Below are 15,205 nucleotides of genomic sequence, written 5' to 3' on the forward strand. Positions count from 1 at the left end.
GACTGAGCCGAGGGAAGCTGAGATGGTTGGATTACAAGAAATAATTAAAGATCAGTTGAATGAAGACAAAAAAGAAAGGTCTAAGGAATGTTATGAAGAATAAGGAAACATTGATAAGAGAAATAGCAGAAAAGAAGAAGAGTGTGTTAATATTTGGGATGAAAGAACAAAATATAACATATAAGCCTAAGATAATTAAAGAAAAATTTAAAACGGTAAGAGATCTGTTCAAAAAACTAAATGATGATGAAAAAAAGACCTACAAGAAGAAGTGGAAGAGATCCATAGACTGGGTCCGTATAAGGAGGGAGTAAGGAGACCGATTAAAGTAGTATTGAAGTCACAACAATCTGCAGAGGACATTTTATATAAAACATCAAAATTAAGAGAGGTAGAAGGTTGGAAAGAGGTGTACGTAAGGAAAAATAGAAATGAGGAAGAGAGGAGAAGATATAATGAATAGTTGGAGGAGGCAAGAAGGAAAAATGATGAACGGTCTGAAGAGGAAAAAGAAAAGTTTTTTTGGAGAGTTATAGGAGAGTCAGAAAATGGTATGTGGAAAGAAGGAATGCGGAGGAACCCCTAGAGGGAGCAGTAGGTGGACCGTAATGTATACTAATATAGATGGGATACTGTCAAGTAGATTGGAATTGCAAGACTATATGATGGTGGAGAAGCCTGATATAGTGTGTTTGACTGAGACAAAATTACATGAAAAAACAAAGGTAAATTTGGATAATAAATATAATATATGGAGAAAGGATAGAGAGGGTAAAGGTGGAGGAGGAGTTATGATTATGACGAAGAAGGAGATAAATGTGGATAAGGTTTGGTATGGGAAGAACAACGCAGAAGTGATAAGCATAAGGTTAAAAGATGATGGAAAAGAATTAATAATCATGGTGACCTATGTACCTCCTAAAACAAATTCTTGGACATTAAGGGAATACGACAATATGATCAAGGATACTTTACAGAGTTTGGAAAGTGTATTAACTGGAAAAAGAAAGGTGATACTAGTAGGAGATTTTAATTGTAAAGAAGTGGATTGGGAAAATCTAGTAAGTGGTGTTGGAGAGGAAGCATGGGGAGAGAGATTCCTTAATCTAATGATGGAAAATATGATGGAACAGAGGGTGAAAGAAAATACTAGATATAGAGGAGATGATGAACCGGCTAGACTGGATTTGGTGTTAACACGAGAAGTGTACCTATGTGGGGATATACAATATAAATGTCCATTGGGGAAGAGTGATCATGTGGTTATGGAAATGCAGATGGCAATAACACAGCGAAGGAGAGATGAGACATACAGGAGTGGTAGATTGAATTATAGAAAGATGGACACAAAATTTGAAAAATTATTTTAGAACATTAGATTGGGAGCAGATGTTACAAATCAGAGAAGTGCAAAAAAAATGAGATTTTTATGAAATATTATAAAGAAGGAGTTATGAAATTTGTACCAAAGTATAAACCGAGAGAGGAAGGAAGAAAGGATTGGTTTAATGCAACTTGTGTTAAGGCTAAAGAAAAGAGATGTGGCTTGGAAAAGATGGAAAAGAACAGGAATATACTAAATAAGGAGAATTATAGAGTGGCAAGAAATGAGTATGTGAGGGTAAGGAGGGAGGAAGAAAGAAAATTTGAAAAGATATTGTAGACAAGAGTAAGGAACATCCAAAATTGTTTTACAGGTTCATAAATGGTAAACTTAAAAAGAGAGAGTCCATTGAAAGATTAAAAGGAGAGCAAGGGATAGTAGATGACCCTAAGAATATCGCGGAATTGCTAAATAATAGGTTTCAACAAGTATTTACTAAAGAAACAATGTTTGTAAAGCCTCAGAATGTAGAAGGAAATGTGCACATGGATGACATTAAGATACCTAAAAAGGAGTTATATAAAATGTTGGAGGAACTTAAAGATGATAAAGCGATGGGACCAGATGAAGTTTCAGGAAAATTATTGAAGGAATGTAGAGAAGAATTGATAGATCCATTATATGATATTATAAGGTGCTCATTAGAAACCGGGGAAGTACCGGTAGAGTGGAAAAGAGCTGAAGTGGTGCCCATTTATAAGGGAGGCAGTAAGGAAGAGCCTCTTAACTATAGACCTGTGTCTTTAACAAGTGTGGTCGGTAAGATTTGTGAGAGGGTGATAAAGAAATATTGGATACGGTTCCTGGAGGATCATAAGTTATTATCGGATCATCAATTTGGCTTTAGGAAAGGGAGGTCATGTGTAACAAATCTACTGAGCTTTTATTCAAGAGTGGTTGACAAAATACAAGAGAGAGAGGGATGGATGGACTGTGTATATTTGGATTTAAAAAGCTTTTGACAAGGTACCTCACATGAGACTGCTATGGAAATTAGAGATTTATGGAGGACTGAAGGAAAAGTGTTAAAATGGATGGAAAACTACTTGAGATGGAGGAGATGAGAACGGTAATAAGGGATGCAAAGTCGGACTGGTTGGTGGTGGAGAGTGGAGTCCCACAAGGTTCAGTGCTGGCACCAATACTTTTCCTTGTCTATATTAATGATATGCCAGAGGAGTAAACAGTTATATTAATTTGTTTGCGGATGATGCGAAGTTGTGTAGGTGTGTGAAGAGTGAAGAAGATTGTGAAATTTTACAGGCAGATCTGGATAGGATTTGGGAGTGGAGCAAGAGGTGGGAGATGGAATTTAATCTGAGCAAAAGTCATGTAATGGAGATGGGGAAGAGTGGAAGACGGCCAAGAGGGTCATATAAGATGGGTGAAGGAGTAGTGTTGAAAAAGGTGGAAAAGGAAAAGGATTTGGGAGTGATAATACAAGACCATGGGCAGTTTGAGGCTCATATTGACAAGATGTTTGGAGAAATATATAATTTGATTAGAAATATTGGATTAGCCTTTCATTATATGGATAAAGATATGATGAAGAAATTAATTAGTACTGTAATTAGACCAAGATTGGAATATGCTGGGGTGGTGTGGTCCCTTTATAAAAGAAGCATATAAGGAAGTTGGAGAGATTGCAGAGAATGGCAACAAAAATGGTTCCGGAATTGGCAGAAATGACCTATGAGGAGAGATTAAAAGAAATTAATTTGCTTACCTTGGAACAAAGAAGAGAAAGAGGAGATTTAATACAGGTTTATAAACTGTTGAGCGGTTTGGATGAAGTGGATAATGAGCAAATGATGTTGAGAGAGGAAAATTTAAATAGAACTACGAGATCGCATACTAAAAAGATAGCCAAGGGAATATGCTTGAAAGATGTGAAGAAACATAGTTTCCCACAGATATGTGTGGAGATGTGGAATAGTTTGAGTGAGGAGATGGTGTCAGCGAGGAGTGTGCATAGTTTTAAAAGAAAGTTGGATGTGTGTAGATATGGAGACGGGGCCATACAAGTATAACACCCAGGCCCTGTAAAAATTACAGTTAGGTGAATACACACACACACACACACACACACACACACACACACACACACACACACACACACACACACACACACACACACACACACACACACATATGTACAGGGGTAAGAGGGGGCCATAGGGTTCTCCTGTCTCAAATTAATAAGATTTGGATACCATATAGAATGGAAAAATGGAGAGAGGCAGAGCTAGGTGGCTCTGCCAAATATACGGGATCAAAACAAACACCATATTTTGAAAACCATAAGTTTATCAAAACACCAATTGGCCTGAAGAGACTAAGTGATGATAATATGGACAAGGATTTTTCTGGATTTAGAGAGGAAAGAGGTAGTATGAAGAAGTTGATAAACATGGAGAGGGAGATAAGATACATGAAGAAAGTGATATCAAATATTATGGAAAAACAAGACAAGTTGATAAAAGAAAACACTGAACTAAAAATAAGATTAGAGGAATGTGAGAAAGTAAAAGAAATAAATCAAGAGATGAAGGAGGTGCAGGATATAAATAAACATAACAATGTACTGTGACTACGAAGACTCCTTAAGGAGCTCCCTACAGGAAAAATACAGGATGCGGAGGATAAAGTAGAGAATGGAATGTGTGAAAGCAAATTAGAGAAATTACAAAATGCATAGAAGCAGGAACAGGAAGAGGAAAAAAAAAAGTTAAATTTTCAGTGGTAGAAAGGAAGCAAATTCAGGAAAAGACAAAGGACACTCTGTTATACAAGTAATTAAGAAGATCTAGTGAGGGATACGGTGGTTAAGAGAAAATGTATCTTAATGTTTGGGATGAAGAAAAAAAATTTCAAACAAGTTCGTGAGAGCGAGAAGAGAGAGAATTGTCCAAAACTATTATCAAACAGGTCTATAATGGCACACAGGAGTTGGCCAAAGGAGTGGAGGAAGTGATTAGGTTGGGAATATTTAGTGAAGAGGGTAAGAGACAATGAAAGTGAGAACGAGATCTCAGGTGACGATGGAGGAAATTATGACAAGAAAAGAGAAGCTGGCTGATGATACTGAATTTAAGGATATATGGATAAAAAGAGATATGAACCTGGAAGAGAAGGAGGAGAAAGTGCTAAGAAATTAAGCTAAGGAAAAAAACGAGAAAAGGATGAAGATTGGGAAAAAATTTCTACTGCAGGGTTCTAGATATGAGACTAAAGAAATGGTATCTTTGGAAGGAGGAGGTCATGGAAGAGGCAAGAAATTAAGAGTGACATACTAATATAGATGGGTTGTTATCCAGATTGTTGGAGGTTAGAGATTAATTGAAAGAATAAAGGCCAGATGAAATGTGCATAGTAGAAACAAAAATAAAAGAGGAGATCCATGTTAGCTTTCAAGAAGAGTGATATGATGCTGGAGAAGAGACAGGAAGGGAAAAGGGGGAAGAGTGCTGATAATGGTTCATGATAATATATGTGTGGAGGAAGTGCAATATGGTGATGGTATAGTGGGAGTAACAATCAAAACAGGAAAATCATAGTTATGTATGTGCCACCCAACACAAATACATGAAAAACTGAGGAACATAAGGATATGGTAAGAGAGGTGATTAAGTGCCTAGATAATATGATAAGAAGAGATGGAAGAATACTATTAGGAGACTTTAACTATTAAAGAGTAAACTGGAGAGAGATGGAAGTAATGAGTAAGGCTGGAAAATGGAGTGAGGTGTTAGAGTTGACTATGGTAAAATACAATGGATCAGTGGGTGAAAGAATCCACACGATACAGGGGGTAAGAAGAACCATCGTTGCTTGACCTAGTATTCACAAAGAAGCCAGAGCCCCCTCCCAGCATACAATACCTTAGTCAAATGGGAAGACATGATCATGTAACATTAGAGTTGGAAATGCAGGAAGAGGATTAAATAAGATACAGAGAAGACTACAAATAAGAGAGGTTGAATTATGCAAGAGCAGCTTTTGAAAAGTTAAGAAAATTTTTTGCTGATATCGATAGGAGGAGCATTATGAACGGAAGGACAGTACAGGGGGAAATATTAAATATTCCTACAGGAACATACGAAGGAGTGAGGAAATATGGACCTATCTATATAGTAAAGAAAAGTATACATGCCTGGTACAATGTCAGATGTATAGAAGCTAAAAAGGCAAAAGATAAAGCTTGGAAGAAATTAAAAAAGCAGACAAATGAAAATAACAGACAGCAGTATAAGGATGTGAAAAGATAATATATTAGAGTAAGGAGAGAGGAAGAAAGAAACTTTCAGAAAAATGTGGTACGAAAAAGCAAAGATGAACCCAAGCTTTTCTACAAATTTATAAATGGTAAGATAAAGAATATGGAAACAATAGAAAAAATAATTAAAGGAGGGAAGACACACCAAACAGCAAAGGAAATGAGTAAAATAATGAATGAAATTGTGTTCACCGAAGAAGAGGAATTTGTACAACCAAATAGGACATTGCATTGCCGAGAATTGCAGGAAATCATAGTGCATAAAGAGGATATTAGAAGATTATTAGATCATTTGGATGTCAGAAAACCAATGGGGTCAGATTGTGTATCAGGTTGGGTACTCAAAAAAATGTAAAGAGCAGATGTTAGATCCAGTTTGAGAAATGGTTAAAGTTCATTAAAAGAAGGGAGAGTACCACTAGAATGGAAGAGAGCCAACATAATCCCAATATTCAAAGGAGGAAAGTCAACTGAGCTATTAAATTACAGACTGGTGTCACAAGTGTTGTGGGGAAGATATGTGAAATAATTATCAAAGAAAATGGGTTAAATATCTGGAAGAAGAACAAGTTATATCAAATGGACACTTTAGGTTCAGGACAGGACAGTCATGTGTGTCAAATTTATTAAGTTTCTATTCAAGAGTTGTAGAAGGACTAGAAAGCAGAGATGGATGGATGGACATAGTGTACCTGGACATAAAAAAGGCTTTTGATAAAGTCTCATGCCAGACTACTTTGGAAGTTAGAGAGCATAGGAGGACTGAGAGGAACTTTGTTAGATTGGATAAGGGATTATTGGAAGGACAGAGAGATGAGAACTGTGATCAGAGATACATACTCATCTTGGGATAAGTTAACAAGCGGAGTGCCACAAGGGTCAGTGTTAGTCCCCATTGTGTTTCAGGTATATGTAAATGACATACAAAATAGGGTAAACAGTTATATTAATTTGTTTGCTGATGATGCAAAATTGCTAAGAGTAATCAAAACCCAAGAGGACTGTGCTTCTGTAGGAAAATGTAAACAAAATCTACAAGTGGAGTAAGAAGTGGAAATTAGGAATCAGTGCCAAGAAATGTCACATAATGGAATTAGGAAAGAGTAAGAGAAGACTGGTATGAAACTATTAGATGGGTGAGGAACAAATAATGAAGAGCCGGGAGTGATTATACAGGAAAATCTGAACCCTGAAAAAAATAAGATATTTGGATTATCATATAAAATGTTGACTATATTAGAGTGCCATTTCAATTCATGGACAAAGATATGATGAAAAAAGTTATCATGAGCATGATACATCACAAGCTGGAATATGCAGCAGTGGTGTGATCAGTGAGCTCTAAAAAATATATATATAAAAAAAAGTAGAACAGATTCAGAAGATAGCTACAAAGATGGTGGCGGAAGTAAAGGACCTAACACATGAAGAACGGCTGAAGAAAATGAGACTGCCATTCTTACAAGATAGAAGAGAACGAGTAGACCTTATAACATTGTATAAAATAGTAAATGGCATTGAAAAAATAGACAAGGAAGACCTGGTGCTGGTGACAGAAGCTAGAAGGACAAGAGGACATGAAAAGAAGATTAGGATGAGGCAGTACGTGAAGGATATTGGAAAATACAGTTTTCCACATAGAATGGTGAAAAGTGGAATGAATGAGTGGTGAAGTTGTTACAGCACATAGTGTCCATAACTGTAAAGAAAAATTGGATAAATGGAGACATGGAGACAGCACACTATGAGCCCCGCTCAAACCATGTACAATACAAATAGGTAAACACACACGCATCACGTAATGTAGTGGTTAGTACACTCAGCTCACAACCAAGAAAGCCTGGGTTTGAGTCCCAGGTGCAAGTGAGGCAAATGGGTAAGCCTCTTAACGTGTAGCCCGTTCACCTAGCAGCAAGTAGGTACGGAATGTAACTCGAGGGGTTGTGGCCTTGCTTTCCCAGATACCATATGGGCTTTTCACGGAATTTATGGGCTAAAGGATACTTTTGGGTATATCTCAAAGCCCACCCGCTAGGAAAGTTACCCAGTGAGAAAGCCCAACCTACACACGGAGTGGACAGGATTGAAGTGCACTTGAGATCTCGGATCCCAAAGCACGCATGGTTCCACTGTTTGTCGAGTGTGCTGTGATCTCAGTCCTACCTGAAGATTGGTCTATGAGCTCTGAGCTCGCTCAGTAATGGGAATGGCTGGCTGACCATGGTGAATTACACACACACACACACACACACACACACACACACACACACACACACACACACACACACACACACAAACACAACACACACAAAGTGTAAGATTGGATAAGTGCAGATATGAGATGAGCATGAGCATAAAGAGGCCCTGTAAAACTACAACTATGTAAATACACACACACAACACACACACACACACACACACACACACACACACACACACACACACACACACACACACACACACACACACACACACACACACACACAATCAACAAACATCAAATCACAGCACACAGCACACACACACACACACACACACACACACACACACACACACACACACACACACACACACACACACACACACACACACACACACACACACACACACACACACACACAAAGTAAGATTGGATAAATGTAGATATGGAGACGGGGACAGAGCATAAAGCTCAGGCCCTGTAAAACTACAACTAGGTACACACACACACACACACACATACCTTGTGTGTGTGGTGTGTGTCTCAGGCCTATCCGTAGATCGGAAATAATGAGCTCTGAGCTCGTTCCGGAGGGTAACGTCTGGCTTTCTCGCCAGAGACTGCAGCAGATCAAACAGTGAATTACACACACACACCGCGCTCCGTGGAGAACAGACGTGCCTCCTGCGCATGAATGGCATCTAAATAACACTCCACACGCTATGCAATGTGCTTGAGTGAGAATAGTTATTGCTATTGAGGGGCGACCAGAGCGAGTGAACGAGTGTACAGAGTGAACGTAGCCTGGTGGCGTGTACATGGGAGTGATCGGAGGTGGGAGAACCTCCACACTCCAAACGACAGAGCGGGAACCCACAAAGGCCAGCCATAGCAGCCGCCAACGCATCCAACCACACACGTAACTACCAGGCCTGGCCCCCAGTGACCACACACCCACATGTTCCCAGGAAAAGTAAGGAAAATGGATAGACCGGTAAGAATAAATTACCAAATTCAAAATATGTTGATGAGGCCCAGGAGCAAAGCCGAAAGTGGCCAGTCAAAGCATGAGTCTAGCTTCAACAGGGGCAAGATTGCAAGGTAGATTGGTGATGTTGGAGAAGAGATTTGAGGAGTTAGTGAAGGAATTAAAAGTTCAGAGGAGTGAGGAGGAGCAGGATAGAGAATTCGCAAGGCTTTGAAGGAAAGAGTTAAGAGACTGGAGGAAAATGTAAAACGATTGGTGGATGAGAATGCACACTTGAGAGTGGAGGTTGAAAAATACAAGAGATGGTTGGAGGAGAAAATGGAGAGTAGTAAAGGAGAAAGATGACTTTAAGGAAATGATTAGTGAGCAGAATGAAAGGCTTGAAAGGGAATGGGAACTGAAGAAAACACAATGGACTGAGTCGAGGGAAGCAGAGATGGTTGGATTACAAGAAATAATTAAAGATCAGTTGAAGGAAGACAAAAAAGAAAGGTCCAAGGAACTGGTTAATGTAATGAAGAATAAGGAAACATTGATAAGGGAAATAGCAGAAAAGAAGAAGAGTGTGTTAATATTTGGGATGAAAGAACAAAATATAACATATAAGCCTAAGAGAATTAAGGAAGAATTAAAACGGTAAGAGATCTGTTCAAAAATCTAAATGATGATGAAAAAAGACCTACAAGAAGAAGTGGAAGAGATCCATAGACTGGGTCCGTATAAGGAGGGAGTGAACAGACCGATTAAAGTAGTACTGAAGTCACAACAATCTGCGGAGGATGTCCTATATAGAACATCAAAGTTAAGAGAGATAGAAGGTTGTAAAGAGGTGTTTGTGAGAAAGAATAGAAATGAGGAAGAGAGGAGAAGATATAAGGAATTGGTGGAAGAGGCGAGAAGGAAAAATGATGAGCGGTCTGAGGAGGAAAGAGAAAAGTTTTTTTGGAGAGTTATAGGAGAGAGTCAGAAAGTGGTATGTGGAAAGAAGGAATACGGAGGAACCCCTAGAGGAGCAGTGGGTGGACCGTAATGTATACTAATATAGATGGGATACTGTCAAGTAGATTGGAATTGCAAGACTATATGATAGTGGAGAAGCCTGATATAGTGTGTTTGACTGAGACAAAATTGCATGAAAAACAAAGATAAATTTGGATAATAAATATAATATATGGAGAAAGGATAGGAGAGTAAAGGTGGAGGAGGAGTTATGATTATGACGAAGAAATAAATAAATGTGGATAAGGTTTGGTATGGGAAGAACAACGCAGAAGTGATAAGCATAAGGATAAAAAGTGATGGAAAAGAATTAATAATCATGGTGACCTATGTACCTCCTAAAACAAATTCTTGGACATTAAGGAATATGACAATATGATCAAGGATACTTTACAGAGTTTGGAAAGTGTATTATCTGGAAAAGAAAGGTGATACTAGTAGGAGATTTTAATTGTAAGGAGGTGGATTGGGAAAATCTAGTAAGTGGTGTTGGAGAAGAAGCATGGGAGAGAGATTTCTTAATCTAATGATGGAAAATATGATGGAACAGAGGGTGAAGGAAAATACTAGATATAGAGGAGATGATGAACCGGCTAGACTGGATTTGGTGTTAACAAGAGAAGTGTACCTATGTGGAGATATACAATACAAGTGTCCTTTGGGAAAGAGTGATCATGTGGTTATGGAAATGCAGATAGCAACAACACAGCGAAGGAAGGACGAGACATACAGGAGTGGTAGATTGAATTATAGAAAGATGGACACAGAAAGTTTGAAAAATTATTTCAGAAAATTAGATTGGGAGGAGATGTTACAAATCAGAGAAGTGCAAAAGAAATATGAGATTTTTATGAAATATTATAAAGAAGGAGTTATGAAATTTGTACCAAAGTATAAACCAAGAGAGGAAGGAAGAAAGGATTGGTTTAATGCAACTTGTGTTAAGGCTAAGGAAAAGAGAGATGTGGCTTGGAAAAGATGGAAAAGAGCAGGAATATACTAAATAAGGAGAATTATAGAGTGGCAAGAAATGAGTATGTGAGGGTAAGGAGGAGGAAGAAAGAAAATTTGAAAAGATATTGTAGACAAGAGTAAGGAACATCCAAAATTGTTTTACAGGTTCATAAATGGTAAACTTAAAAGAGAGAGTCCATTGAAAGATTAAAAGGAGAGCAAGGGATAGTAGATGACCCTAAGAATATAGCGGAATTGCTAAATAATAGGTTTCAGCAAGTATTTACTAAAGAAACAATGTTTGTAAAGCCACAGAATGTACAAGGAAATGTGCACATGGAGGACATTAAGATACCTAAAAAGGAGTTATATAAAATGTTGGAGGAACTTAAAGATGATAAAGCGATGGGACCAGATGAAGTTTCAGGAAAATTATTGAAGGAGTGTAGAGAAGAATTGATTGATCCATTATATGATATTATAAGGTGCTCATTAGAAACAGGGGAAGTACCAGTAGAGTGGGAGAGAGCTGAAGTGGTGCCCATTTATAAGGGAGGCAGTAAGGAAGAGCCTCTTAACTATAGACCTGTGTCTCTAACAAGTGTGGTCGGTTCCTGAAGGATCATAAGTTATTATCGGATCATCAATTTGGCTTCAGGAAAGGGAGGTCATGTGTAACAAATCTACTGAGCTTTTATTCAAGAGTGGTTGACAAAATACAGGAGAGAGAGGGATGGATGGACTGTGTATATTTGGATTTAAAGAAAGCTTTTGACAAGGTACCTCACGAGAGACTGTTATGGAAAGTAGAGATTTATGGAGGACTGAAAGGAAAAGTGTTAAAGTGGATGGAAAACTACTTGAGATGGAGGGAGATGAGAACGGTAATAAGGGATGCAAGGTCGGACTGGTTGGTGGTGGAGAGTGGAGTCCCACAAGGCTCAGTGCTGGCACCAATACTTTTCCTGGTATATATAAATGACAGTTATATTAATTTTTTTGCAGATGATGCGAAGTTGTGTAGGTGTGTGAAGAGTGAAGAAGATTGTGAAATTTTACAGGCAGACCTGGATAAGATTTGGGAGTGGAGCAAGAGGTGGCAAATGGAATTTAATCTGAGCAAAAGTCATGTGATGGAGATGGGAAAGAGTGGAAGATGGCCAAGAGGGTCTTATAAGATGGGTGAAGAAGTAGTGTTGAAAAAGGTGGAAAAGGAAAAGGATTTGGGAGTGATAATACAAGACCATGGGCAGTTTGAGGCTCATATTGATAAGATGTTTGGAGAAACATAATTTGATAAAAAATATTGGATTAGCCTTCCATTATATGGATAAAGATATGATGAAGAAATTAATTAGTACTGTAATTAGACCAAGATTGGAATATGCTGGAGTGGTCTGGTCCCCTTATAAAAAGAAGCATATAAGGAAGTTGGAGAGATTGCAGAGAATGGCAACAAAAATGGTTCCGGAATTGGCAGAAATGACCTATGAGGAGAGATTAAAAGAAATGAATTTGCCTATCTTGGAACAAAGAAGAGAAAGAGGAGATTTAATACAGGTTTATAAACTGCTGAATGGACTGGATGAAGTGGATAATGAGCAAATGATGTTGAGAGAGGAAAACTTAAGTAGAACTACAAGATCGCATAGTAAAAAGATAGCCAAGGGAATATGCTTGAAGGATGTGAAAAAATATAGTTTCCCACAAAGATGTGTGGAGGTGTGGAATGGTTTGAGTGAGGAGGTGGTGTCAGCAAGGAGTGTGCATAGTTTTAAAGGAAAGTTGGATGTGTGTAGATATGGAGACAGGGCCACACAAGTATGATACCTAGGCCCTGTAAAATTACAACTAGGTGAATACACACACACACACACACACACACACACACACACACACACACACACACACACACACACACACACACACACACAAAGGGAATACTTTTATTGCATAGTCTAAGCAGTGGAGTTATCATTCGGAGAATAATTGTGGGATCTGAGTTTTAAAGAAGGTCCTTTCTTTGAGTTATGCCTCCCCTCCCAACCAATCCCCTTTAAAAAATGAAATAAAGTTTTAATGGCCCTCCCTTGCAGAAAAAGTCTTGTAAACAAAGATTGCAAAGAAACAAGCATCACCACCACTACCAATAGTAAACTGTCACTAGTTCCCAGTTGAGTTTTGGAGTTTATCAGAGGTTGACAGTTAAGATAACTCAAGAAAGAGAAAGAATGTAATTTTTTCTTGATATATTGTCAACATTACTGCCAAGTTTCCCAGAATTTAGATAGAGCAAGTAACATTAGAGAACTTGGCCAGCAGGATACCACACCAAGCATTGTTTATGTATATGTGTACCTATACTATGTTCACTTAAGCTATATTCCTGGGGCATAGGTGAAATTTGTAAGGTGACAGTCGAGTGGCTGCACCACTTGCATACACTGTTAGGTCACATTTTGCATGCTAAGATTGAGAATGTTTTTATATCATGTGCTGTATAACTCACTGCATTTTAATCACACTTGTGTTCACTCTAATTTCTCTTATTTAATGTAATTATATATTTCAGCATTCAATGATTAACTTAAAAAATAGCTAGCATAAGTAAAATGTTATAAAAATATTTTTACCATTTTTAGTTTAGTTTATTTTGTGTTTTCATCAAGCTTTTACAAAACATCTTGATTTTACATGCACTGCTGGTTCAGATGGTGACGACCAAAACTGGCTATCCCATATATGAAGTGAGTTATGGCACATAATATAGAAACGTTTCTCACTAAAGCATGCCAATTGTGGCCTGATACAAGTGCTAGCAAGAGAATGGTGCAGCCAATCACCTGCTACCCTTCTAGCCCCAGGAATGTAGTCAAAGTGAATGTAATATAGAAGACTGCCCCTCTCCCATACCATCCCAGATACTAAATGCACTTATCCCAACACTATTTTATTTATTTTTATTTTTTACAAATCCAAACTTATCAACTAGAAAAACCTGTATTTACACTCAGTGCATAACAATACCTCAAATGTTTGACAATCCCTCATTCATAAATATTTTGATTGCATATTTAATACATGTAAAAAATTTATAACTGTAATGGGACAGTACTACTGATATGCAAAGGTTATGGTACAGTGTATCTTAATGTGCTTTCACTTTCATTCTGAGAATTCTGAGTTGAAATAAGTATATTTTCCTGGTCCTTAAGTTTAATAGTCTTCCTGTTGGCTTAACAATTGCTATGTAATCCTCCCAGAAATCTTTGACTTTGTTTTGTAAGCATCACTGTTTTTTATTTGGATTTTTCATTCCTTTTTTTCCTTTCTTTTTTTTTCAGAGAACTGGATCAAATGATGTTATCCTGCTTGACTGAGGCACTAGTCTGGGTGGCTGGTCTATGCCAAGGAGTTTTGTAGCCCAAAGGAACCTCTCACTTTAATATGACATTTTATTTTCCATGTAAAGTATATTGTAGTGGGATTTTTTGTGTATTTATGGTGCAAAAGAAATAGTAAAATTTTCCATCAAACGTTCTTTCATAAAATCTAGTTTTAATCTGTGTTTAACTTATTTATATGCTGTAATCACCAAGGTAATTTAGAGGAAAATATTTATTTTCATATGTCTTGTGATAATGGTTCTATATTCAGCAGTACTGTACCTTGAAATCTTGTCATGAAAAATTAATAAATAAAGGAATGTGTTTCTTCACAAGTAAAAAAAAAAAGTATAAAAAATATTTAAAGTTAAAATCTTCATCAATTGAAGTATTAAGTTAACGTAATTCACAAAATGATTTTGTATTTATATAATTTAGTTTTTGACGTTTACTGATGGAAATCAGAAAAAAAATTTATTTTCATATCATAGATTGTAGGAAGATTCTTGTACTCAAAGTTAGGTTTATTTTCTTTTCTTTTATATTTGCTTTTATTTTGTTGTTGATTTTGGCTGATTATTTTGTCAGTTATAGTTAATAAATAATCTGACTAAGATTTGTCTTTGAGTTCTATACTGATCAGTTGCCCATAAATTACTTGTAGCTAGGATGACAGTAAACACACTGTTCAAGTCAGTGTTTCATACCCAAGAGGAACTTATGTGTATATGATTTAACCTTTCCCTCTGGTGTCTCTCCTCCTGTTGCACTTGTGTTTCACAGTATTATAATGTACAAATAAAGGAGAATATTGCCCAGAGGGAAAAAAAATCAATCTATAATCTACACAAAACAGTTCTTATTAACCCCTTCAGTATGATGAAGCCTACAAATGCATCACAACATCAAAGTAGCAGATACTCGTATGTACAGTGACGCCTACGAAAGCATCACATTTACATTTGGTTTTGGTTGCTGCTGAGTGATTCCACATTCTGTCTTGGGTCTAACTATAGAC

General features: G+C 37.3%; 1 protein-coding gene across 1 annotated transcript in view; it reads left to right on the forward strand.

The window, feature by feature from the left end:
• LOC123517194 (transcriptional regulator ATRX-like) overlaps positions 1-14,803 on the forward strand; it is a 166,385-nt gene extending 151,582 nt beyond the window's left edge. Inside the window, 1 exon segment of the mRNA XM_045277199.1 lies at positions 14,146-14,803. Within this exon segment, the coding sequence (XP_045133134.1) occupies positions 14,146-14,181 (36 nt within the window). The 3' untranslated portion in view covers positions 14,182-14,803.
• The last annotated feature ends 402 nt before the right edge of the window (positions 14,804-15,205 follow it).

The sequence above is a fragment of the Portunus trituberculatus genome, chromosome 41 (assembly GCF_017591435.1).
Source record: "Portunus trituberculatus isolate SZX2019 chromosome 41, ASM1759143v1, whole genome shotgun sequence".
Lineage (NCBI taxonomy): Eukaryota > Metazoa > Arthropoda > Malacostraca > Decapoda > Portunidae > Portunus > Portunus trituberculatus.